We start from the raw sequence: 27,467 nt of genomic DNA, 5'->3' as shown, positions 1-27,467 counted from the left end.
TACACGATCGATCATTTTGAATCGGCCACTCGACCTTTCAAAATTTGATTTTACTATCTAATCTTTTAATTTATTTGATTTGAGTCGGTCAACGATAATTTGAGTTGCAAAATTTAAATCCGTCGTTACTATGCTGTATGCAATTCTCTTAATTATAAAATTATAAATTTATTAAAGAAAGCAATTAGCTTAAATTTTGAAGTTAAATTATCGTTGACTTATTCAAACAAATTGAAATGTCGGATAGTAAAATTATAATTTTGAAAGATAAAATATAAATAAAACTATCCTCTGTCATCTGAAATAAGAACTATATAGGCTCGTTTGGTGCCGTTGGCATCTTTTATATTTATTTTAATACAGTTTTTTGTGTAATCGAATGCAGGTAGAGAGTGGAACGCCTGTAGGATTGTAGTTTTTATATCTAAGGCAGTTAAGGCAAAAAAGGAAAAAAAAACAATAAACAAAAAAACAAAAAACTTAGGCCTTGTTTGATATTATTACCATCTTTTTGTTATTTAGGTACAGGTTTTGTATAATTGGATGTGCCTGGTATTAGAATTTTTCTTGTTTTTGCTGCAATTCGTTAATTTGCAAATTTTTCTAGCGCTAGGTTTTAATTTTTTTTTTTAAAAATTTAGTATAAAAAAATATCTAAAAAACTATTGGATGAATGCAAAATAAACACGTGACAGTTGATCGAGATCATTCCAACGAGACATTGACGGAGAGCTACTCACTTGAATTTTATCATTTGCAACAGACGTCGGGTGGTTGAAAGATAGCGTATATCTTCTTTATAATAAATTTTATAAAAGTAAATAATTAGGCCTAGTTCGGTATTCTTATAAATTCTTTTATGTTTTTAAGTACTAATTTTACAAAATTTGATGTGTTGAAAGAAAAACTTTTCTTGTGTTGTTATAATTAGTTAGCTTACAACACATCCCGTTAAATAACAGATTATAACTTATTTAAAAAAATTCTGAAAGCAAAAAGAAAGTTATTTTTGAGTTTTATATTTCGTTCCAAATAAATATCTTGTACGAAGGATTGCAAGCAATTTAACGCCTACTTTTGCACCTTCTTATAGACAAGATTTAAATTAAAAAATTACAAATAAACATGATACTAGTTTCTATATTTTTTTTGTTTTTTGTTATTAAACAAATATATTGGATGCCACTTATTAACTTTGTTTGTTTCAATTATATATATATATATATATATATAGAGAGAGAGAGAGAGAGAGAGAGAGAGTCTGGCTGGAATAGTATCGATAGCAGGAAGGACTTGGTGTTATCGAGTTTTCCACCGTTAGATTTAACCCTTTAATTACTTTTATCCGTTGTTTTTTGCAATATTCGACTAGATATTACTTCTAGTTAGCCAACGATGACAAAAGAGAAATCCATTTTCCCGCATATTCAATAACTATAGCTTTTAGGGTCAATTTCAAATATACTTTTCTAAAATTTTAAAATCTCACGGATATCTCTTCAAAATCCAAAATATCACGTATACTAGTCTAAATACGAATTTATTACAAATTATCCTACCTTGGTTAAAGGAGAGTTAAAGTACTAATTAACTTGATGAAATGAAAAATTTACCCTCAACTATTTCTTCTTATGCAGTTTTTTAATTTCTTTCTATTTTAGGATATAATTTTTCATTTTATAGTTTATAGCATGGTTTTTTATTGCTTTTTAAAGAGTTGTTTGGTTACATATAGTTGTAACTATACTACAGTTGTAACTACATATATATTCAAATTTATTACTTGGTTTAATGCGTTTGAATCCGGCTATTATAGTTGGTGCCGTATAGGAATGCCCAACTGCAGCAGTTGGTATTGCGTCCAAATTGATTGCAGTTTCAATTGCAGGAGTTGGAAAGGGTTACTTTAAAGAAAATATAAGCTTATCTCCCTAATCATTTTTTCATTAGAAATTTCTTTTCTTTTCTACACTGCATGTAATCTCACCACCATATATACATAGTGATACAATTTTACAAATGAAATTCTAAACTACATGCAACAAATGAATTATTTATAGTTGTATTACTTCTTACTTCATCCAACAAAACAAAAAATATATATATTTATAACTGCAGCATCTCCAACTATACAATATTTCTAATTACATCCGACGAAATGGCCCCTAAGTGTGTGATATATAGTTTTTATTTAATTATTTTGTGCTTAGAAAATTTTATTAAATTTATGAAATTTGCTCGTTAATGATAAATTTACTAATTTTTTAGATTATTGTGGGGGGATGCACTTTGCTTCTTTTTTAGCGACTCCATGACGGAAAGGGACAAGACAGACGGGACTTTCAATGGATTCTGCTCGCTTCTTCTAGCTCCCTATTGATGAGGGAAAGCCTACAAATTACGACTTGGATTGAGCTTTTGACTTGTATGCAATTTTAGAAGTAATCCATCCAATTTGAGTGAAGTTTTATTAGAAAGGCCATATGAGAGCATTTTTAATATTTATGAAGGCATTGGTGATATTTTAAAATCTAAAAAAATATTAATAAAATTATAGTTTGACAGAAGGGCATTATAAAAAATTATTCCTAGTTTTTATTTATAGAATGTCTGGAGTGGCTATTCTAAGAGGGAGTATAATATGTAGCAGTTACATTATATCATCTATATCGAACCAATCATATCTCTTTCTTTGAGAAAAAAAAAAATTAACCATCGTAATTTTTTAAAAATTATGATGGAGTGGGCGAACACTAGAGGAGTTATTTGATTGGTTACAGATACCACACTAGTAATATAGCTGTTATATTTTAGAGTGTTTTCTATTCTAGAATCGGGCGTTAAAGAATCAAATGAATAGGGTAGTTTAAGTTATTGGACTCACAAAACACAAAGGCTGTTTTTTTTTTTTTTTTTCTGCGCTCAAATAATGGACCAGCGAGTCCAAAATTCGATTATTTTTGGGCCCGTTTAATGTTAGAATAAGTTTTGTTATAATAATATTTTGTTGTGATAGAAAGTTTAGACTTTAGTTTTGCTTCTCGAAAGATCTTAACATCCATTATTTTACAAAATAACATTTTTGTATTTTATCTTATTATGCAAAAAAAAAAAAGCTTAAATTGTGCAACAGGAGTTGTAAAAGGTATTAGAGTAAAGGTGAAAGTAATTGGGATAAACTCTGATTGAATTCAATACTGGATTCAATATGATGTGAATATTGATGTCAAAAATTTAAAATTCAACTCATATTTGTATCTAAATTTGCACCGGAAAAAAACAAGAATATGGATGCGAGTATAGTTTCTTAAAAAATCCAATCATATTCAACTATTTTCACCTCTAAAAGATAAGAGAGACGTTAATATCGTAAAATAGATAAGACAGTTTTTTATCGTGTTCTTCATTTATTTTTGTGTGAATTTCATATTAACATTATATTTATATTTGTTAAAATATTAAATTTTATTAAACAAAATGTAGGTACACAAAGTTTGAACACGAGTCTGAACCTTTAATTATATTGTGTATCTTATTCGCGCTAATTTTAGTCCATATATATATATATATATATATTAGGAGTTGGGCTAGAATATTATTGATAACAAAAGACGTTTTTGCTATCAAGCTTTTAGTCTTTGGATCAATTTCTTTCATCATATTTAAATCCGAATTCGTTTTTAGTGTATATATATAGTAATAGAAATTTAGCAGCCGACATATATCCGCATCCGAAGAAAAATATGGATGCAGATATGGTTTTGTCAAAAATCCAACCGTATTCCAACATTTTCACCCTTACATAGGAGAATCCTGTGCATTTAATCATTAAGTCTCCTTTGATGGCCAAGTTTAATATTCCATTAACTTGATTTGTATGTGAAGTAGTCCTTTGGGGTTTTAGTGGAGAAGATGGTGAATTTAGTCAAGATAGGAGTTGTTAGATGTCTTGAATTTTTGAACTGCAAGTGTTTTCTAAACCAATTCTATTTCGGTCTATCCATTAACTTAACTTAGGATTATGTCTAATTTTACTCTTAGGGGCTGTTTGGTTACACATAGTTGTAACTATACTGTAATTGTAACTACATGCAGATTCAAATTAGACATTTGTTTTGATGTTTTTGAATTTTATTGTTGCAGTTGCAACTGCATGAGGAAGTTCAATTGCAACAATTAAAACTATACCCAAATTGGTTACAATTCCATTTGAAGTACTTGAAAAGAATTATTTTAAATAAAGATAAACCTAACTCCCTGATAGCCTTTTATTTTTTTTACCCTTTCCTATGTTAGCGGTAATCTCACTATCTCAGATATAAAAGGATAGAAATTTCTAGCATAAGTGGTAAAAGATTTGATAGTTGATATCTAAGATTCTGAGTTCGAATTCTAGTTGATTCACATTTTCAGCTAAGTTTACTTTTAAATTAAATAAACGAAGTGGAATAGTATGCTATCTATCTCTCTCAAAAAAAAAAAATTTCTCAATCACATGCAATCATCCCTTATTGAATTTCCGTTACTTACATAAATTTTTTACCATTTCTTTTATACATTGGTGCAGTAGATGAAAGAGAGCACGGGATATATTACGGGATTAGGATTTTCGGAGAGATGCAACTTTTTGTACTCTGTGGTGATTATAATTAAAGTTTTCGTTCCATCTCAACTATATATGGACTAGGCTAGCTACCGAATCATCACGTACTTAAATGTGCTTTATTATTATTATTTTTTTTTATGGTCTTTTGGTAGTTTCACATTGGAGCAAATAATTAAATCTTTTACAAATTTGTCGTAACAGTCCTATATAATGAAATATTTTTTGTGTAAATAATTCCAACTGCAGAAGTTGATGTAACAATCTTAACAATAATTTCTAAGTAATGACAAGCGAAAAAAATTTCTTGACATATTTCTTGTGCTTTGGTATTATGCTACAGTATTGTTTGATAGGGTTGAGAGTATTTTATTCATCATGCATTCATCAATTCTCTATTCCATCTAGTATTTGTGGGCCCTCTATTATCTTTTTATTTTAGTTAATTTATATTTTATTGAACTGTAATTTTTTATCTACTCATTTATTATATATATATATATATATATATATATATATATATATATGAATTTGAGCTCCTATGCTTTTAAAAGTACCAAGTCATTAGTGCTTGTAAGTTTTAGCCCTTGGATTAAGGAATGTGGCGGTTAAGATGATGTGGGCCTCCTAGGGTTAAGTGGGTGGTGGTTGAATAGTATAATCTAACGGGTGAAATGAATCAAAACGTAAATCTAAAGGTTAAAAATTTACAACACTAAATACTTGGTACTTTTACAAGCGCCATAGCCGGACTCTATATATATATATTATAACTAAGCTGGAATACTATTAATAGCACAAAGCACCAATGACGTTGATGCTATTAAGTTTTCGCCTTGGATTAAAAAATGCTATCGATAGTATAGCAGCCAGACTTTACATATATATATATATATATATATATATATATATATATATATATATATATATATATATATATATATATATATTTTGTATTGCGTCATTTCATTTGTTATAATATATATATTTTTTGACGGCTAAGTTATATAATCAAATTCAACTTATAATAATAAGTTAAGTTCTGTTGCCTTTCTATTTCCAGCTTATGTGATTTTGTTCCTTGGTATATTCCATTTATGTCCTTCTAATTTCTAAAGAACTTTATTTTAAAAAGCCTTCATTTTTAATAGAGATAATATCTTATATACTTTCCAAAATTTCTGAAATATCTTATATATTTTTTGTTTCAAATATACCACTAATATATTTCTCCGCTATCTAAAAATAACCCTGCTGTTAGTACCCGTTAAGTTATTTTGGGTTAAATCCGGATTAATTAAGTTTCTATCAGAGCTAAAAAGAAGTTAAAATACTTCTTTTGTCTTTAACTTGAGCGTAAATAAAAAAAAATTGGTGATGGTAGAAGAGTATAATTAGAAGGGCCAAAAGTCAAAATACTTATTTTGCCTCTAACTTGAAAGCAAATAAGAAAAATTAGTGATGTTAGAAGAGTATATTTGAAAATGCAAAATAGTAATTTTACAGAGATGAGATAATAACTATTTGTAACAGTTCACTAACAGAATTGGGCTCTAAAGAAATATTTGAAAGAACTTTGAGCATTATAAAAGCTATTTTTGTATTAGTATGCGATTTTTGTATTATAAAAGCTATTCATGAAACAATATTAGATTCGTTGAATACAAGATATTAAATAAAATACCTTTCTAATAACTAAAACCTATCAAAGTGGTCGTTTATTTTATATGATACGGAAGCAGCTAGCAGGTTTTGAGTTCAAATTCCGTCGGCCTCTTAATTAGTTTCGTTTGGAATAGTATATTTAATCCAAGTCTTCATATTGAGCCTGTAAACCATGCATAGAAAAGTTGTTTTTACGAAACATAAAATAAAATCTAATTTATACGTAAAAATTACGAAAACCATAAAAAATATGGGAATGAATTTTCTGGGATTGAGCATTATGTTCGGTGTCGAAGTGTTAAATATAATGTTTAAACACCGTTTTTTAATAGCTTAAGTTTTTAGAGTACATCCCATCAGACGCGCGGTCCTTCCAGTTCGAGGTCGAGATCTCCATGTCTACAAAATCAAAACTGGCTAAAGGAAGCGAAGATAGCTTCACTTAGGCCTAACTATTTGGTTTTGTTAAAAAGTGCTAAAAAATTTTTTAAAGAGAGAAATATTTCATGAAAGACTGCTTCTCTAATTTTTCTTGTCTGTTTGGTTTGAAGAAAAATAAGTATTTTTTTTTTAAATTCATATTTTATGGAGAACTAGCATTTTTATTTTTTTTTTCAATTTTTTTAGAAGAACAAAAACACTAAAATGATTTTTTTTCCCCATAAAAGCTTACTTTATAAAAAAAACCAAATAGATGGAAAATTTTAAAAAATATATTTCTTCCCAAAAAACTTTTTTCTTGAAATTCTTTTTTTTCATGCTTCTCCAAAGAATCAAACAGCTCCTCACATATGGTTAGTATTGGCTGTTTATTATTGGTCTAAAATATATCGAATTTTTTGCCCCCGATAATAGGTTAAGGTGGCTAATAAGTTGAGTTGCGTGAACCTAATAAGTTGAATGAGACTGTAGTCCATAAGAGACTTAACGACAAGAGGCTCAACAATAGACTCCACGTCGAGATGGATTGAGTCAGGTCGAAACCTGTGATTGCTATTGGTTGAGTCCTTAAGTGCGATGGATGCACCTTTCCTATTAGCATGGGATAGTTAGTTAACGTTTATGATCCACAAGTGGTATCAGAGTCAGAGATCATGAGTTCGATTCTTGTATACTACAAATTTGTGCAAATGCTAGAGGAGGGATTATTGGCTTAAATGGGTCAGCATTCTATTCCGTGGCAAGAGGCCAAGTGCGCTGAGTCATGTTCTAAATGGTGTAAGGCCAAATTTAGCCGAGTCATATTTGAAGTGGCGTAAGATTAGATGGATCGAGTCAAAATTGAAACCTGTGAGTTGTATATGTATACTTTAAGTGAAACAGTTATATATTTCTAATAATACGTGCTTTTGAGATAGTTTGTTAGCGCTTACGATCCATAGTTAGCAGAGACAAAAGAGAATAAAAAGAAGGGTAAAATGAAAAAGAAAAATGAGGGAGATAAATGGTAGGTGAAGTTCGCTGATTAGGCGGTCGACCGTCCGGTTAGCTTGAACTTTTTTCTGATCCGCGATCAACCTAGTGATACTCAAAAGTTGCCCAACGAATAATTTAATTAATAAATTAGAAGTTTCAATCCAGATTAGCTAAAAATTGTAGAACTTAGATATTTAAAACTCAATATATATATAATTTCAAATAAACTTTTTGTGGTTAAAATTCGAGAATGGAAGGATCCGATCATTACATCATTTCTACAAATCAACCCTTTATTTCTTTAGATATTATTCCATGTGAAACTATTTCCCTAAAAGAATTTCAAGTACTTAAATTTATCCTGTTCACTAATAGTTATGTTTTGATGGCTGGGGCTACTATACTCATATGAGTATAGAGTTCTTTGTACTCATAAATTTTCAGTCGTTCAGATTAAAAAAATGTGTGGTTAGGATATTAGATCTAGTAGTTACTGTTAGATTAATAGTGGGTCCCCTAGGGTTGAGTGGCTGGTTGGTTAAATAGTATAATCTAACGGATGAAAATGATTAAAGAATAGATTTAACGACAAAAAATTTATGAGTACAAAAGACTATATACTCATAAGAATATAGTAGCTGGACTCATGTTTTGATACATATTATGTATATTTATGTATAGATCAACATATGTTATCATTTCATTTGGATACATGAGGTCTTATTCGTTCGGCCTGTCTGTACGCATATCCAAGCGGACCCACATTAGGCAGTCTCCAAACGTGACACTGATTTCACATACTTTTTGTCAAATTTAGAATAAATTATATGAGTTGATATTTCTACACCAAGCTTAAACTTCTCGAACTTCACTCACGTACGTATGTATGATCAATCTTCCGTGCTACGGTTTCTACGTAGATGATATAACGCAAGCTTAGATTATATTAAAATTACTATTCTCCTTCCTCGAGTACCCAACTGGGGTAAACTATTTGGCATATGACATGGATTTGCCTTATAATTAGCATGATCTTCTTGGATATAGTGTGGGTCAAGGGAGATTAATTAAACATGCACTACTATGGCTGTCTCAAATTCAAAGCGTAGTTGCTTTGTTATCTTTTCAAAACAAAAATAAAATCCCCACTTGTTGATATCTAAAGATCAAGCTGTTCCAACTTGCTAAATAAATCCTTTTGACGTTTTTAGGAAAGATATTTAGATTATTTTTAATGCACTAATCCAGGTGTTTGTGGTAGTGGAGAGAGAGACAGGAATATACAGCGTTTGAGGGGTGGGTTGAGCGTTTGAGGGCTGGGTTGTGTAACATGACTTCATGTATATATACTTGACATGCGACGAATATTCTCTTTGTTAATGACATTTTAATTAGATAGAGAGAGAGAGAGCATATTCTTTCCTAGTTGGCAGGGATGTTAATGGGTACTGATATCCAAAAATTCATTCGAATTCGAATTCGAACGTAGCGGATTTATTCGACACTAGATATATATAGTTTCAGATACGGATATAAAAAATAAAAATCCAACAGATTTAGATTCGAGTGCTAATTTTGTCTGTAATTGATCCGAACTCGAACCCAACCCGAACTCGCATTGATTTTACGTTATATAATATATATAAATAAAAATATTCGATGTTTTGTTTGTGTTCATATTTTAAAATTTAGATTTAATATAATATATTTTGAAAATTAGTAAAGAGAAATAATTGTTTCAGACTGGAGTACGGATACGGATTCGGGTTTTGAATTTTTGAAAGAGTTTCGATTTGGATAGCGGATTTGGATTCAGATTTGGATTTATGGTTTGTAGTAAGGTTTGGATCGATGGATATTTTTGAAAATCAAATCTACCACCCGTTGACATTCCTACTTGTTGGGTATATTTATACATAAGCAGCTGCATTGGAAGAGAAACTACAGGGCAATTTTCTATCTGCTTCTCCAAGCTTTGTAGCTCCTGTTCCAGGGTGAGTAATCAATCCTCTAATCAATCAATAATGGTCTCCTCCACCCCTACATGCATATTTGGTCTAATTTTTAAAATTATTCATTTTATTTTGAGTAGCGATAATGAGATAGTAATCGACAAAATGTTTTTGCCGTTTTTTCATGGCAAAAAAATGTTGAAGAGGATTTTTATTTAAAATTTTTATTATCAGTATTTTTTTTCAAACAATTTTATTGCACTAATGAATATCCTATTAGAGCACCCACTGCATTTTTCTCTCTTTTAATTCGTATATATTATTTGATTTGCTTTCCAGTTATAAGTAGTATGGTTGTTTCTAACTTTTTATTGGGTCTCCTACATTAGTTACTTGCTAAAAAAAAGAAATAAGAAAAAGCTTTTAATTAGACCGAATAATTAATATTTTATTTGTTCATCTTGTATATCCCTTTGTAAGAAGAAAAAAAAAGGAAAGAAAAAAAGGACAATCCAGTGCAAGTACCAGCTAGAAATATCATAGGTTGTGTAAGTCCATTTTTATGGAGATTCAACACACAGAATTTTTAAGGCAGCTTAATTTGATTCGTCTATTTTAGATTATAAAATCAGAATAAAATTTATTAATTTTGATAATTATCGTTTATTTTATAAAAAATTAAATTTAGATTTAAGTTTTATTTTTTTTAAAAAAATGTTCATTTTTTTGTTATAATTTAATCTGATTTTGAATTTGAGATTGTTCCATTCCGAAATAAACTACGTACTCTCCTTTCATCTCTCCGTTCTCTTTTAATCAATTTTTTTTTTTCAAAATTCTAAAATTCTCTTCTAATTTTTATTTCAATAATAAAATAAATATTTTGAATGATTTTTTGTTTTATTTTTTATTATGAAACAATCTAATTTCATTTTTCATTTCCTAGAAATTCTAGTTATGAACAAAGACAGACACCTTGCGCTTTCAAAATTAATTAATTGACAAGTGAAAACTTTCTAATTAATCGCATGCAGGAGCTGTGCGATACAGTGTATATATATATCAATCAATTAGAGAGGATCGAGGAGGAGGAGGAGGAGGAAGCATGGCGAGGACGGAGCTGAAGGTGCTGACGAGGCTGGACGGGGCGAAGACGCAGCTGTACCACTTCAAGGCGATCGTGATCGCGGGGATGGGGTTCTTCACGGACGCCTACGACCTCTTCTGCATCTCGCTCGTGGCCAAGCTGCTGGGCCGCATCTACTACTTCGACCCCAACTACCCGGCCCCGGGCATCCTGCCCCCCAACGTCTCCGCCGCCGTCAACGGCGTCGCCCTCTGCGGCACCCTCTCCGGCCAGCTCTTCTTCGGCTGGCTCGGCGACAAGATGGGCCGCAAGTCCGTCTACGGCTTCACCCTCATCATGATGGTCGTCTGCTCCGTCGCCTCCGGCCTCTCCTTCGGCAGCACCGCCAAGGGCGTCGTCACCACCCTCTGCTTCTTCCGCTTCTGGCTCGGCTTCGGCATCGGCGGCGACTACCCGCTCTCGGCCACCATCATGTCCGAGTACGCCAACAAGAGGACCCGCGGCGCCTTCATCGCCGCCGTCTTCGCCATGCAGGGCTTCGGCATCCTGGCCGGCGGGATCGTCGCGCTGGTCGTGTCGGCCGGCTTCAAGAACAGGTACCACGCGCCGCCCTTCAGCGCCGACCCCAGCGGGTCGACCGTCCCGCAGGCCGACTACGTGTGGCGCATCATCCTGATGGTCGGGGCCGTCCCCGCGGGGCTGACCTACTACTGGCGGATGCAGATGCCGGAGACCGCGCGGTACACGGCGCTCGTGGCCCGCAACGCGAAGCAGGCGGCGGCCGACATGTCGAAGGTGCTGAACGAGGAGATCGTCGAGGAGGTGGAGCGCGTGGAGCGCGGCGTGGTGGGCGGGGACGACTGGGGCCTCTTCTCCGCGCAGTTCCTGCGCCGGCACGGCCTCCACCTGCTGGCCACCACCACCACCTGGTTCTTCCTCGACATCGCCTTCTACAGCCAGAACCTGTTCCAGAAGGACATCTTCAGCAAGGTCGGGTGGATCCCCAAGGCCGGCACCATGAACGCCATCGAGGAGGTCTTCCGCATCGCCCGCGCCCAGACCATCCTCGCGCTCTGCGGCACCGTCCCGGGCTACTGGNTGGAAATATACACTATATATATAGATAACATCTTTGTTGGTCAGAAGCTACCAACATTAATTTAAAATATACTATGCGGTAGGAAAATTGTAGTAAAAAAAAATAAGAAAATAAAAAAATTGAAAACATCATCAAACCCTTTCTTGGAATTGAAGGAAATCAAAGGAAAGAGTCAGCCAAGAAATCCAATTATGGCCTACTTAGGTATTGCGTTTCCAAATACATCCAATTAAAAAAAAAAAAAAACTGAAACTGCTTATAATCTTCCCTCCTCCAATGCAATTTACAGTGGCACCGCTGCCAGAGAAGCATGTAATCACATGCTTCATGTTCCAGTAAAAAAAAAAAAGAAGAAGATTTCTTTATGTTTAAAAGCTTTAGAAGATTTATATGCAATAGAAGCGACCAAATTGACTGTGTGATAAGTAACCCCGATTAAGAAGAGGGACCTATTCATTTAACAGCCAAAAATGAAAGTTCAGGCACCAGTTTGCAAAAGTGCTAAGGTTCAAGGTTTGCACTCATTTTCCAATGTTCTGCAATCTGAAGAGAGAGGAATGAATTACAAATCTAGTAATGGACATCTCGAAGGGCACCGAGGAGTCTTACATGACTTTGGTATAGCAATTAGCAATAGTTACTTCTCTGAGTTCTAATTCAGTTCTCAATGTAGAAATCAATCAATTAAAATAGTAATTACTCTCTTTGCAGATGCTTGTTCAGGGTAAGTGCTTCCTACAGTGAGAGGCGGGACACCAATATGATCCTTAAATGTCTGCTAATTATCACACTAAACATGTCGTAAAGCATGACTAAACGGATAGAGAGTAGAAAAAGGACCAAAACTAAAGATTTTATCCAAATATTAACCCTTCCTCTTATAAATCCCATTTTTCAATAGTGCTCTCTCTTTAAAAAAACATATCTTTCATATTGAGCCAAAAAAATTGCTTAAAACTGATATAAAAGAAAACTACCAAATCCTATTGTATTGAAATTAAGAATTTCACAAAAATGTGCATTGAGATCAAAACCGATCTCCATCACCAGAATTAGCAAAGGAAGGTTTTAGCTTCGATCTATAGATTGATTGGTTGAAAATTTGTTTGAACTGAAGTAATGATAGACTAATACGAAAATTTGGTCTTAATTGAATGTATAATCAGCTTAAAAAGTTAGATTACTATGACAACTTGAACACAATTCAACTTTGACATCATCACATTGGCACCAACCAATAAAATTGCATTGATACATAGATAAATCAAAAAACTCCTACTATATATATATAGCATGTGGTCTAGGGCCAATGATAAATCAAAAAATTACCACTTCACAGCATAAAAAGTTTAGCTTTAGCAAACTGTGGATGAACAGGAATAACAGAAATATAGCCGAATTAGCAAAGGAAGGTTTTAGCTTCGACCGATAGATTGATTGGTTGCAAATTTGTTTGAACTTAAGTAACGATAGACTAATACGATAATTTGGTCTGAATTGAATGTATAATCAGCTTTAAAAGTCAGATTCTATGACAACTTGAACAGAATCCAACTTTGACATCATCAGATTGGCACCAACCAATAAAATTGCATTGATACATAGATAAATCAAAAAGTTCCTACTAAAAAAACCAACAAATCTACGCAAGTATCAAACTTTGATATTCTAAAAGAGACTAATACATATATACAATCTATTTTGCAAACAAATCATATATGAAAGTATTATTATTATTAGCGGCATAACAAATCATATATGAAAGCATTATGATTAGCAGCATTAAGATGTANGCTTCACCTTCTTCTTCGCCAACTTCGGCCCCAACAGCACCACCTTCATCGTGCCCGCCGAGATCTTCCCCGCCAGGCTGCGCTCCACCTGCCACGGCATCTCCGCCGCCGCCGGCAAGGCCGGCGCCATCGTCGGCGCCTTCGGCTTCCTCTACGCCGCGCAGGGCAGGACCCCGGACACCAGGGACCGCGGCTACCCCAAGGGGATCGGCATCCGCAACGCCCTCTTCGTGCTCGCCGTCTCCAATTTCCTCGGCCTCGTCATGACGCTCTTCGTCCCGGAGGCCAAGGGGATGTCCCTCGAGGAGATCTCCAAGGAGAATGTGCCCGACGAGGAGGAGGAGATGGAGATGGCCTCCAAAGCCTAATTAAGTTCGTCCATGCGCCGCGCACATGTGCACGCACGCACGCATGCATGGGGGGTCAGTTTAAAGTTTAAACTTGTGTTGCATATATATATATATATATATATATATATATATATATATATATATATATATATATATATATAAAGTCCTTCTTGCATGTTTCTCCCACGATTATTTTTGTTTTGGTACGTTTAATTAAGAGATCGAGTTGATGTGATTCTTTCGGCGTTTTGAATATGTGATCAGTTTGTTCTTGAAACCCAGTAGTGATATGTTCATTCTTGTAACGTGATTTTGTTTTTGAAACCCAGTGTAAGTGTGTAAGTGCGTTGTATTCATTCTTAATTTTAACCCCCTCATATATAGTTTTGTTCCTTTAATTTGAATCCAAAACATAAATTGTCTAGTGTTTGAGCTTTGATAATTTGAGCCTTCAATGTCTCTTTCGGTTTGGTTCTTTCTTTCTACAGTATCTTTTATTTTCTTGGTAATGGATTCTTCAATTGTGCTTAATTTGGGAGTGAATTGATCGAGATGGGAACTATCTATAGTGTGGGATCAATTGGACTTTAAGTATTAGTGAAATTCAATAGGAAGTCTTATTTGATTTTAAATTTAATCTTATCTGATTAAACAATTTTTATTTCATCTTAAATTCAAAATTGAAATTTCAATTTAAATTTATATTTTTAAAAATTAAAATTGAAATTAAATATCAAATTTGAGTCTCGACCGCGAATTAAATTTAATTTTGATATTAAATTTTAAATAATAATTAAAAATTTTTAATTAAAGCACATCAAAATTAAATTTTAAATTTTGAATTAAAAGTGATTAATATTTTCATATTTTTAGTTTAAAACACATATTTAGATTTTGAGCTCATCAAAATTTTAAAAATATATAAAATATTTATTGTATATATGAAAAAACACTACATAATTATCATCGATAGCCTATTTAAATCTGAGTTATGATATGACAGATATTTTTAAATAAAATAAATATATAAATTTATTATTTTATATTTAAATTTTAATATAATTTTTGAATAAATATAAATTTACTAATTAATATTAATTTAAAATAACTATTAAATTAATTGTGTATATCTGCACACATATATATAAATATATTGGGACTGTTGACATACCGACATTTTAGCCGGAATTAAAACAAAGGAAAAAAAAAAGATTCGCTGTGGGAAATGGAAAATTTGCTCTTCTTCCAGCATGAAATCGCGGTGCACACCCGGATTTGGTGGGATTGCTCTCTATCCCCAATTCGCCAGTGAAATGAAAATTTATCCCTTGCACCGAGTGTACACCTATACTCCCTACACCATACACTCTATTTGATGATTAATATCTTTAAAAATACGCGCATGTGCACCAGACAAATATCGCGGTCCACGAGATGAGCGCTGTGCACGAAGATCTCCTATCTAACTTTCCTTCAAATAAGCATTAAAATATGTGTGAAAGAATAAAATCTTCAAATAATTTTTTTTGCGCTTTCATATTAACTAGTGTAGTGACCCCGCGCGATGCGGCGGGCAAATATTGGTATAGCAAAATTTTTTCTTCATAAAGACTTGAAGATATATAATGATTTTAAAAAAATATATAAAGAAGGCCTCATAAGTTTGCGAAAAAAAGGCCACACATTCTAGCAGTGCACAAATCCCTAAATAGAGAGGGCTTAAAGCAATTTAATCAGCTTACATACAATAGGCAAAAGAAGGAAGAAGCACTTGAAGTTAAAATTAGACAAAAGCTATTGTAATTCAGCAGCTTTAAACAACAAAACGTCTGGCATACTTGAAAAACTTCAAAGTATAAAATATAATGAACTCACATAAGATTTAGAAGTAAATAGTAGAAATAGTAGTATAACATTTTTTTTCTCATTCCTAATGAATGAAGCGAGTAGCGAGCTACCTATTTCTCAAAAATTTTTTTTTTTTTTTTTTCATTCCTCATAACATATAAGCTATCACCACAATAATAAAAGTAGCAACTATTTTAAGTATAAAATATGGAATACAGTTAAAGGCGAAATAGCAAATACATAAAAAAACTAAAAAATTTGGAGTAACAAACAAATAAAAGTATAAGCAGTTAATTCAACAGCAGCAGGAGTGACCATAGATACAATAAAATCTAGAGTTGTAGAAGCCGAGGAAAGAGTGCAAGAGTTAGCTGAAAGAAAAGGCAATAGTCAGTAAAAAATTAAAGAAAGAATAAAATATGACTAATAAAAAAAGTTGGTTAAGAAATGTTACTAACCTGCTTGTCCCAAAAATATGCGATTGTAGTAATACAAAAATGAAGTGAAGCAGCAACTTACAAAATTCATTAGAATATATAAGTTGCAGAACTTATAGTCAAATAATTTTAAGTGGAATAGTAAGAAAACACCATCACAACAATAAAAAAAATAATATACAGAACACACTGGTTGCAATTATTTCGCAATTTTCATCCTAGTTAATTTACTTTGTAAAATATGAGTTAAGCCGATAGATAAGTTAAGCTGGCAGATAGAGTAGACACAAATCTCATACAAACACACAATTAAGCAAGATAGTTAAACTGATAGGTATGTTGTACAAAAGTCCAAATATAAGAAAAGGAAATAGAATTTAATCAGAAAGTATACCTACCTAAATTAAGGAAATACCTCCACGTTGACTAATGAAAATCTGATTTCGTCAGAAATTATATGTAAATAAATGAAAGGTAATGAAAAGTATTCGGTATACAAAAGAAAGAATTAATGAATTAGAACTAATAGTAAATATGCAATGTCTTTTTCCAATCCACATATGCAGTAGATGAAACAATAGTAGCAAAAGATCAAGTGAAGCAGCATCTTCGAAAATTGATTATAAAAGTAAAAAAAACATCATCACAATAATCGAAAGATATAAAGCGAAATAAAATGAAGAAGCAGCACCTAAGATTTAGTAGAAGCTAGAGAAATATCAATAAGAACTTGTAGTAAGAAACAATATAGAAAAAAAAGGGGAAAAAAATGCAAACCTAAACTAATAGTAAAATATACATCATAAGGAGTATAAGCAGTAGTAGTAGAAATTTGAGCAAATCGTAAAAGATAAACAGGTAGTAAAATTCAATTTTTACTATAGGCTCAGACATGTAATGAGTATTATCAATAGTCAACAATAATATTTTTATCATTTCAGAAGTCATCGAGAAAAGGTGCCACGTATAGTTATATGTTCTCAATAGCTTATGTATTTCTTGTTGGGGGTAATTACTGGTTGCATTTATTTAGTAACTGCCATCCTAGTTGATACCCAACCAGCAGAGAAATAGAGTTTTTTTTGCTACAAATAAAATTTTTACAGAGGCATATTATATAGGCAGCAAGAAGGGACCGCGGAGAATGAATCCGAGCCATTTTCGTAACCGGAGGGGATGAATAAGCCGAAATGAAGCGCCGCTAACAGGAACGGCGCGACCGAAAGAAGGGACGACCATGAACTTGGCCCAACATTCCATCCAGAGAGGGAATAGAAGTCGGAGCGGCATCTAGGGGGCGAACGAAACGAAGCGTCGACAAAGGAAACGGGCGCGACGGCAAGAAGTCCGGCCATGAACTCAGCCCAACAGTCCGTCCAGAGAAGGAACAGGAGTCGGAGCGGCACCTAGAGGAGCGAGCGAAGGAGCCAGAGGTGGAAGACGAAATTAATTAGAAGCAGGGAAGATTAAATGGGAAATTTTAGTTGGGTGGGCCCTACCCACTAATTAAATAACAGAGTGCCTTAAGATGACAGGTAGGGCCCACAGAAGATTAGATTAAGTTAATGTTGCCATGTGGACAAAAGGAAATAGGGATTCATAAGAGTTTATAGATAGATTATTAGCAAGTAGCAATAATATTTTTCTCATTTCAAAAGTCTTTGAGAAAAACGTCGTGTAAGACAGGTAGGTCACACAAAAATAACTAGTTGCAATTATTTTATAATTGCCATCCTAGTTAATTTATTGTGTAAAATCTTCATTGACATTCAACCGTAATTTTATTTCATTTTGTCATAATCGCCAAATATATAAGTAATTACAAATATAAACTATCTCAATCTTTGCTTCATCACTTGTCAAACGAAATTCTTGGTTGCAACGGTTGCATAAATGCCATCCAAGTTGCCTTACCATGTATATACTCTTTTCATATTAATCATCAGATTATTCATTTTGTCATCATCGCCAATGCCAACAAATAAAAAGCTTAATATTACGTTCGTAGAATTTATTAGAAAGTATCTGAAATCATCAAGTATTAAAAAATAATAAAGCAACAACAAAGTAATAAGTGAACTGCCTCAAGATTGATAAGAGGAACTGGTTAAATGGAAATACACACTATATATATAGATAACATCTTTGTTGGTCAGAAGCTACCAACATTAATTTAAAATATACTATGCGGTAGGAAAATTGTAGTAAAAAAAATAAGAAAATAAAAACATTGAAAACATCATCAAACCCTTTCTTGGAACTGAAGGAAATCAAAGGAAATAGTCAGTCAAGAAATCCAATTATGGCCCACTTAGGTATTGCGTTTCCAAAGACATCCAATTTTTTTTTTTTTTAAAAAAAAACTGAAACTGCTTATAATCTTCCCTCCCCCAATGCAATTTACAGTGGCACCGCCGCCAGAGAAGCATGTAATCACATGCTTCATGTTCCAGTAAAAAAAAAGAAGATTTCTTTATGTTTAAAAGCTTTAGAAGATTTATATACAATAGAAGCGACCAAATTGGCTGTGTGATAAGTAACTCCGATTAAGAAGAGGGACCTTTTCGTCTAACAGCCAAAAATGAAAGTTCAGGCACCAGTTTGCAAAAGTGCTAAGGTTCAGGGTTTGCACTTATTTTCCAATGTTCTGCAATCTGAAGAGAGAGGAATGAGTTACGAATCTAGTAATGGACATTTCGAAGGGCACTGAGGAGTCTTACATGACTTTGGTATAGCAATTAGCAATAGTTACTTCTCTGAGTTCTAATTCAGTTCTCAATGTAGAAATCAATCAATCAAAATAGTAATTACTCTCTTTGCAGATGCTTGTTCATGGTAAGTGCTTCCTACAGTGAGAGGCGGGACACCAATATGATCATTAAATTTCTGCTAATTATCACACTAAACATGAAGAAAAACTCTGCCAACATACCTCTTTGTCCTTCTAGCAAAAACAATTATGAAGAATTGAAGAGTTAATCTCCATTAATATTGAAGAATCGTAAAGCATGACTAAACGGATGGAGAGTAGAAAAAGGACTAAAACTAAAGATTTTATCCAAATATTAACCCTTCCTCTTATAAATCCCATTTTTCAATAGTGCTCTCTCTTTAAAAAACAAATCTTTCATAATTGAGCCAAAAAAATTGCTTAAAACTGATATAAAAAAAACTACCAAATCCTTTTGTATTGAAATTAAGAATTTCACAAAAATGTGCATTGAGATCAAAACCGATCTCCATCACCAGAATTAGCAAAGGAAGGTTTTAGCTTCGACCGATAGATTGATTGGTTGAAAATTTGTTTGAACTGAAGTAATGATAGACTAATACAAAAATTTGGTCTTAATTGAATGTATAATCAGCTTAAAAAGTCAGATTACTATGACAACTTGAACACAACAATTCAACTTTGACATCATCACATTGGCACCAACCAATAAAATTGCATTGATATATAGATAAATCAAAAAACTCCTATATATATATAGCATGTGGTCTAGGGCCAATAATAAATCAAAAAATTACCACTTCACAGCATAAAAAGTTCAGCTTTAGCAAACTGTGGATGAACAGGAATAACAGAAACATAGCGGAATTAGCAAAGGAAGGTTTTAGCTTCGACTGATGGATTGATTGGTTGAAACTTTGTTTGATCCGAAGTAATGATAGTCTAATATGATCCTTTCTTCCCAATTGAATGTATAATCACAGAAAAGTAAAGTGGAATTTAGCTAAGAAGGATTATGATATAGTGCTTCAAAAAGCTGATCACAGTAGAGAGAGAGAGAGAGAGAGAGAGAGAGAGAGAGAGTTAAAGAGAGAGACCAAGTGAGTGATGGGATTACCCAACAATTAAAAATATCTAATTAATCATTCACATTGATTGGTGAAGGAGATAATCTCAGGAGTAAAACCAATATTAGTTCTCTAAAAATAACTTAACATGCTAAGGATTCTGCAGTTTACTGCAAATTCGCTTGGTCAATCCTATCTTGCATTGAATTAAGACTTTCTAATCCGAAAACAAATAGAAATATACAGCTAATCCGATCCTTCATGAAAATAACAAAGATCCAGTATTTAATTTGTCAAAGAAAGAATATATTGTAAATTTCTAGAAAAAAGTATAATAAAAGAGGACCCAAAAAAGAGTTCCTAGCCACTTATTTATCAAAGACAAATATATCTAGGAGTTTCTGGCTAGAACTTTATAAATTGCAAAGATCCAGTATTTAATTTGTCAACACCCAATCTGTTAGAAATTCTATTTCCAATCATGTCCTGTCTTTCTCAAGCAAACAATTTATAGTGTTACAAATGCTTATTTTAAGTTCCAAAGTTAAATACCAATTAGCTACCCCGCCGTAAATTATGCTTTTTATCGTCTTCTTAACTGTTGAATGGTTCTCAGCTTGTGAAGTAACATCACAATTCCGTGAATTGGGTCTCAGGTTCAAAGTTAGGATTTGTTGTTTGAGCTTGAATCGAATTATTTCAGATTCGATCACCTCGGATCGCTTCTTTTCAGGTTGGTGATTTCTCCTTTCAAGTGCTTGTTTATGTTTTTCTGATTCTGCATCATCTGATCCAGGCAAAGTTCGACTAATTTTTCTGCCTTTTGAGTTCTAATATTTCTTTCTTATTGGCATCAATAATGGAACATAAACTTTTCCCTAGTGATCATAGTAGAAGAAATGGATGGTCATTGTTCCTTTATCTAGATATAATATGATGTGCTTGTTTGGCCATAGGGTTGTACTGTAGTTTGAGAGTCTTGCATTGAATTAAGACTTTCTAATCCGAAAACAAATAGAAATATACAGCTAATCCAATCCTTCATGAAAATAACAAAGATCCAGTATTTAATTTGTCAAAGAAACTATATATTGTAAATTTCTAGAAAAAAGTACAATAAAAGAGGACCCAAAAAAGAGTTCCTAGCCACTTATTTATCAAAGACAAATATATCTAGGAGTTTCTGGCTACAACTTTCTAAATTGCTTTTCGAAGCAATTATAAAGACATTTAAAAACCAACATAGTAGTTAATTGCAAACTTCAAATGCTGTAACAATTTGTCACGGCTGTTCATAATGAGGTTTAATTTTAGCCCTTGTTAGAACAATTAATATCTACCCAAAATAAATTAATTATAAGAGATGCATCTCTACTGCGTTCTACTTTTCCTTGGTGGCCTAAACATTTCAGTAGATCAAAAGAAATAATCTAAACTAAAAAGGGCAATCATCTAAACTAAAAAAAGGTTTTTCCTAAATCAAGTAATAATTGCTGAATCAATTTGTCAAGGTTTACAAAAGTAGGTTTCCACATTAATATCTCAGGAAGAAAACATGATTATTTCCAAGCACGAATGATTCAGAACCTTGATTAAAAAATCAGGAAACAGTTTTAATAATGAAAAAGCAAGGCATGAGATCATGATTAGATATATAACAGAATGATCTGAGAAAAGAGAGAAGAAGAGCATATTAAAAAACAAAACAAAACAAAACAAAACCTAACCTTTTTAGATGAAATCGAAGCCCGCGGAGATGAAATCGAAGGCCGCGGAGATGAAATCGAAGGCCGCGGAGGGCTCGTTACCAAATCAGAGATGGAAAAAATCAGAAAGAGAGTAATAGGGTTTTTTTTTTTTGCAAATAAAATTTTTACAGAGGCATATTATATAGGCAGCAAGAAGGGACCACGGAGGATGAATCCGAGCCATTTTCGTGACCGGGGGGAATGAATAAGCCGAAACGAAGTGCCGCTAACAGGAACGGCGCGACCGGAAGAAAGGACGACCATGAACTCGGCCCAACATTCCATCCAGAGAGGGAATAGGAGTCGGAGCGGCATCTAGGGGGCGAACGAAACGAAGCGTCGGCAAAGGGAACGGGCGCGGCGGCAAGAAGTCCGGCCATGAACTCGGCCCAACAGTCCGTCCAGAGAGGGAATAGGAGTCGAAGCGGCACCTAGAGGAGCGAGCAAAGGAGCCGGAGGTGGAAGACGAAATTAATTAGAAGCAGGGGAGAATAAATGGGAAAATTTAGTTGGGTGGGCCCCACCCACTAATTAAATAATAGAGTGCCTTAAGATGACAGGTAGGGTCCACAGAAGATTAGATTAAGCTAATGTTGCCACGTGGACAAAAGGAAACGGGGATTCATAAGAGTTTATAGATTACCGCTCATATTTTTTGCTTTTACATTAATTTTTGCTCATATTTTTTATTAGAGCATATTGTATCTCTCCTCTCTTCTATTGTAGACGGGAATGGATGATCAAAATCAATTAGACTATGATTCATTCTTTTTTTTGATTAAACCGGGATAAACCCTGTTTTAGAGAAAAGTACAAAGACCTCGGACCCTTCAGTTAGTTCCACAAAGCAAATACCTCTCGCAGTTGAAGAGAAACTATACACATTAGAACAGAGAAACCTCACAGGACTTTCTAAACAAATCCAAAAAAACTTAATAAACCCGATTTTTTAGCAAACTAATTGACCGAGCACAGATTTCCAACTAGTGGCTGTGTCAAGGACTCTTTTCCCCAAGTTTTGACTTTGGATCATCCAATTTTCGAAAATTCTTCTATTTCCTCTTTCCATAACTCCCAGCAGGTCTCCGCAAAGCATAGATCAAAGAAAATTTTATTTTCCCCCAACACCGCCCTTCTCTGTCGACACCATCGATCAACAATCCCTTCGGAGTGGTTGGTCAGCAAAAGAAGTCCAGTTGGAGTAGTTTGCAGCAACCACATCCAGACAGATCTAGCAAAAGTGTAGTGCAGCAAGAGATGATCAATAGTATCTTCATCAGAGTTGCAAAGTACGCAGATTGAAAGGCCGATCCATCCACGTTTGGTCAGATTGTCAGTTGTTAAGACCTTTTTTTTCGCTGCTAGCCACATGAATAATTTGACCCTAAGCAGTATCTTGAGTTTCCACAGGAACAGTGTTGAGAAGTTGTTGATTCCGTCGTAAGTAAGAAAATTATAAGCACTTCTTACAGAAAACCTTTTGGTGTTGTTCCAATGCCAAACGAGCGAGTCATTGGGGGAAGCAGAAAAATCTAAGGTACTGATCAATGCTGCCAACTGCTGAAGCTCTTGTGATTCTTCAGGACATTGAGCGGAATTAAATCCCAGGGTGGCATGCGACGCGAAGCGGCGGACCCAATTCTTGACTAAGATCTCTTTATGAGTTGAAGTAGCATAAAGGATAGGGAATCAGTATTGCGGAGTAAGATCCCCGCACCTTCTCACTATCCAAAAGGGCATTACCTCTCCGCTGCTGAGAGAGAAGTTGAAAGAAGTGTGGAAAGGTGCCGCTAGCCTGAGCAGATCTCTCCAGATAGGGCAACTTCCAGCTAGTTTAGATCTTGTAAGAGCTAGAGTTCGACGTTTATAATGCTTCTGCCTCAGAAGTCATACCCAAGGCAAGATTTGGGAATTATAGAAGCTCCAAAGCCACTTCATCATTAAAGCCGCGTTTACTGCCTATAACTTTCGAATCCTAATTCCCCCCACTTTTTTAGGGCAGCAAACCTACTCCCAATTAACTAGGCAATGGAATCCGTTCTTTAATTTATTTCCCCTCCAGAACCTCCAGAAGAAACCTCGTCAAATTTTATCTCTCTCTTTTAGAACCCAAGCTGGAAAAAGAAAAGCTGAACAATAATAAGAAGGGATAGTGGTGAGAACCGAATTAAGAAGGATTAGGCGACCGCCTCTTGAGAGAGTCATTCCCTTCCAGCCAGCCAAACGGTTGCTGATCTTCTCAATTAGAGGCAAGTACTCCACTTTATGAAGGGCCCTGGGAGATAGAGGAAGTCCAAGATAAGTTAAGGGGAAGCTCTGGATGGAGCAACCAAGAGAGCTGGCCATTACCAAAGCATGAGCACTAGGTAAGTGAATCGGAATTAAGGAGCTCTTGTTGTAATTGATCTTAAGGCCTGAGCTCGCGGAGAAGGTATCAAGGATGATCTTAATGATAGTCACAGACCTGCTGGACCCATCGAAGAAGAGGAGTATGTCGTCCGCAAATTGTAAGGTGTGAACCTGTACCTTTCCTATGCCTACCGCAGGAAGGGAGCTCGATGCGACAGCAAGTTGTAGCATTCGGTATAGCACATCAATGCATAAGATAAAAAGGAGAGGAGATAGGGGCCGCCTTGTCGAAGCCCTCTTTTGCAAGCGAATGACGTGCCAGGATATCCATCCAGGAGCACCACTGCAGAAGTGGATTGCAGCAGACATGAAATCTAGCGAATCCATTGATCATTGAAATCCCTCGCTCGGAGAAGATCCAGTAAGAAATTCCAGTTAATGTGGTCGAAAGCACGTTCAAAGTCGATCTTAAAAATAGCTGTCTGTTGCTTGGATGAGTAGAGGTGATGGCTGAGGATATGAGCAGTAAAGAAATTGTCGAGAATGTGTCGCCCCTTAATGATGCGGCCCGGTAAGGGTTGATCAAATCGGATATAACTGATTGTAGACGGTAGGCTAGCACTTTCGATAAAATTTTCCCCAGGCTATGTGCCAGGCTGATAGGGCGAAGGTCCTTCACCGATGAGGCCTCTAGTTTTTTCGGGATGGGTCATACCTAGCTGTTATTAATACCACTGAGATAAGGAAAACCATTGTAGAAACTATTGAAGACTTCCATGATGTCCTCCTTCAAAATGGTCCAAAAACGCTGGTAGACAAGCATCGGGAATCCGTCCTATCCCGGCGCCTTTTTCGGGGCACTAGAGAAGATAACCGATTTCACCTCCTCTATATTAAAGGGGGAAAGAAGACCGGAGAGGTCGAAGCTTTCATCGCCATAGAGCGAAGCGAAGTTGATATCAGTGTGCGGAGGCAACTCGACTCCTAGTTGGTTTCGATAAAAGGAGAAATGATTAGCAATGGACTCAGGGGATGTGTGGAGTTCAGTACCGTCGAAGAGGTGGGAGATATGGTTCCTGTTTCTGCGGTAGGTAGCACGAAGGTGAAAGAATTTGGTGTTGGCGTCTCCTGCCCTAAGCCACTGCACTCTCGATCTTTGTTTCCATTTTAATTCCTCTTGTAGGCACAGCTCCTCATATTTTCCTTTAGGAAGTGGTCGCAGGTTGCATTCCATACTCGTTAACATCCTTCTCTCCTCGGCAATATCCAGCCATTCAATCTAATGAAGCAAGTGGTGGCCTGTTTCTGAATTTTTGCATTGAGGCCTCGACTCCAAGTGTGAAGAGCCTTATGTACTTGGACCAATTTCTGGGTGAAACAGCCGACTGGCTCAGTGGTCGAAGGAGTATAAGACCACGCATTTGATACGACCACAAACATGGTTGAATAGCGAAGCCAGAAAGTCTCGAACCTGAAACGATGAGGAAGAGGCATAAATGTATAGGCAGTGAGAATCAACGGGGTATGATCCAACCGTGGCCGCGGAAGAGCCTTGAGTGTAGAGCGCAGAAAAGAGAGAACCCAATCATGCGAGATGAAGGCCCGGTCAAGACGTTCTAGAGTCGGAGTGCGCCTTCCATTGGACCACGTGTAGGATTTGTTCAGGAGAGGAAGGTCGATCAGCCCAATATCATTCACTGTTTCCCTAAAGAGCAAAATATCGGAGATGTTAGACGACGAACCGTTTTTGTCTCGAAGGGAGAATAAAACATTGAAATTCCCAAGAGGCCCACAAGCCTCGAGAGAGATCACGAATACATCTAAGCTCCTAGAAGGAAATTTCGGGGTATTGCCGATGGGATCGTAAACATTTGTAATCTGGAAGATTTCCCCATCCACCTTTTTCCTGAGAACAACATTAAGCGAAAAAACGCCAACCCAATGTTCAAGGCAGTCAAAGAGAGCAGTATTCCATGCTGTTAGTAGGCCCCCCTGGTCTCGACAGCATCTAGAAATCGAGTCTTGGAATTGGGGACCACAGATTGAACGGGACTTTAGCTGAGGCATAAAGGAAAGCTTAGTTTCTTGAAAACAAATCACGGAACATTTGCTGTTGCGAATAAAGAACCTAACAGCAGTGCACTTAGCCCGATCATTTAGCCCTCTAACATTCCACGATAAAAAATGAAAAACTCTATTCCTGGCCATGAAGATGAGGATTCACCAAAAAGGAGAAAGCCGGGAGCTAGTCCCTGACCTGAGCAGGTCCTCCCGACAAAGCGCTAGTGAGCGAAAAGGGAGCAGGCTGTCTAGGGTCAATCTCAGTCGAGTACTGGACCGGGGATGGGAGGAGTACTACGGAAGTTTGCGCCATGGAAGATTCTGCTCCTTTGTTGATAATACCACAAGAAACCTTGATCTGCAAAATTTCACCTCGGGTGAGAGGGAGCGCAGGATCCCTCTTAGGAGATTCCATCTTATCATTTGCAGCGGAAGACTTGCCAGTGTCCAGGTGCGACACCTCGTTTGCCCGCGGGTTGGGAGTTGAATAGAGGAGAACCGTGAGTGAGGCGGCTGCCGGCGTGGATGAGGAGGAACTTGCTGTTTTTGAGACAGATTTCACCATTTTGTTGCTTCTTGCACATGACATCTTGTGCTCTCTGGAGAGAAGTTTTCTTCATCCCATTGTTCTTGTTAGCTAAACGTAGACTATGCATGTAGGAGAGAAACTTGGCAGGGGGCGGAGCCGTTCGCACCAAGCGGCTGTTTGAAGTGAAAAAAAAATTTTTTTTTAGGATGAAACAATCCTAATCATAATCAAAAAATCAAGTCAGACTCATACAATCCTATTACGTCTCATGTTGGGGCCAATAATTATAATTTAAATCTATAATAAGCCCATTCATAAATGTAAGTTAGTGGGCCTCATGAAAGCCCTTTAAAATTTTAGACCTATACAATAATTCGGGCCTCATTTCAGCCTATTGAATATTTGTGCCCAACAAATTTCATTAAAGTGAGCCCGATCAATGAAGGCCCATATCCACACTCTAGAAAATATCTGTTATCCTAACAACCCCATTCGAAATTCGATTTCAAATCACAACTGATTCAAAATTCGATTTCGAATTTCGAATTCCCAACCAACTCCCAAAATAACTTCCAACAAATCACAACCGATTCAAAATTTGATTTCCAATTTCGAATTCCCAACCAACTCCCAAAAATCTCCGAACCAACCACATTCATTCGAATTTGGAATACCTATCCATCCAACAACCGATTCAAAATTCAATTTCGAATTTCGAATCCCCAACCAACC

The 27,467-nt window shown here is 35.3% G+C and overlaps 2 protein-coding genes, 1 long non-coding RNA gene and 1 pseudogene across 3 annotated transcripts; 1 reads left to right on the top strand and 3 right to left on the bottom strand.

Moving 5' to 3' along the window:
- Positions 10,669–14,059, top strand: LOC109713702 (annotated as a pseudogene).
- On the bottom strand, positions 15,778–22,252 carry LOC109714531. Its single transcript, XR_002217396.1, has 2 exons — positions 21,776–22,252; positions 15,778–17,656 (listed from the first exon to the last, which is right to left on the bottom strand). It is a non-coding gene; the product is annotated as an uncharacterized LOC109714531 (long non-coding RNA).
- On the bottom strand, positions 22,826–24,532 carry LOC109714091. The gene is made up of 2 exons (XM_020238518.1): positions 24,022–24,532; positions 22,826–23,451 (listed from the first exon to the last, which is right to left on the bottom strand). Exons 1-2 carry the CDS (start codon positions 24,530–24,532, stop codon positions 22,826–22,828), a joined length of 1,137 nt encoding a protein of 378 aa, XP_020094107.1.
- On the bottom strand, positions 25,536–26,795 carry LOC109714089. The gene is made up of 3 exons (XM_020238514.1): positions 26,479–26,795; positions 25,727–26,051; positions 25,536–25,616 (listed from the first exon to the last, which is right to left on the bottom strand). Exons 1-3 carry the CDS (start codon positions 26,793–26,795, stop codon positions 25,536–25,538), a joined length of 723 nt encoding a protein of 240 aa, XP_020094103.1.

The sequence above is a fragment of the Ananas comosus genome, linkage group 8 (assembly GCF_001540865.1).
Source record: "Ananas comosus cultivar F153 linkage group 8, ASM154086v1, whole genome shotgun sequence".
Taxonomy (NCBI): domain Eukaryota; kingdom Viridiplantae; phylum Streptophyta; class Magnoliopsida; order Poales; family Bromeliaceae; genus Ananas; species Ananas comosus.
Note: the sequence above shows the minus strand (reverse complement) of the source record. Positions and strands in the feature narration are given on the sequence as shown.

Bases quoted from the DNA above. Each gene is read 5' to 3' on its own strand.
- LOC109714091 (XM_020238518.1), bottom strand. From the start codon at position 24,532: ATGGATTCGCTAGATTTCATGTCTGCTGCAATCCACTTCTGCAGTGGT. The intron at 23,452-24,021 runs GTTTGGCTGGCT...CAACTCATAAAG, and splicing joins AATTGAGAAGATCAGCAACC to AGATCTTAGTCAAGAATTGG.
- LOC109714089 (XM_020238514.1), bottom strand. From the start codon at position 26,795: ATGTCATGTGCAAGAAGCAACAAAATGGTGAAATCTGTCTCAAAAACA. The intron at 26,052-26,478 runs GTACTCGACTGA...TGTTGTTCTCAG, and splicing joins CTCCTCCCATCCCCGGTCCA to GAAAAAGGTGGATGGGGAAA. The intron at 25,617-25,726 runs GTTCTCTCTTTT...TCATCGTTTCAG, and splicing joins CCTTCATCTCGCATGATTGG to GTTCGAGACTTTCTGGCTTC.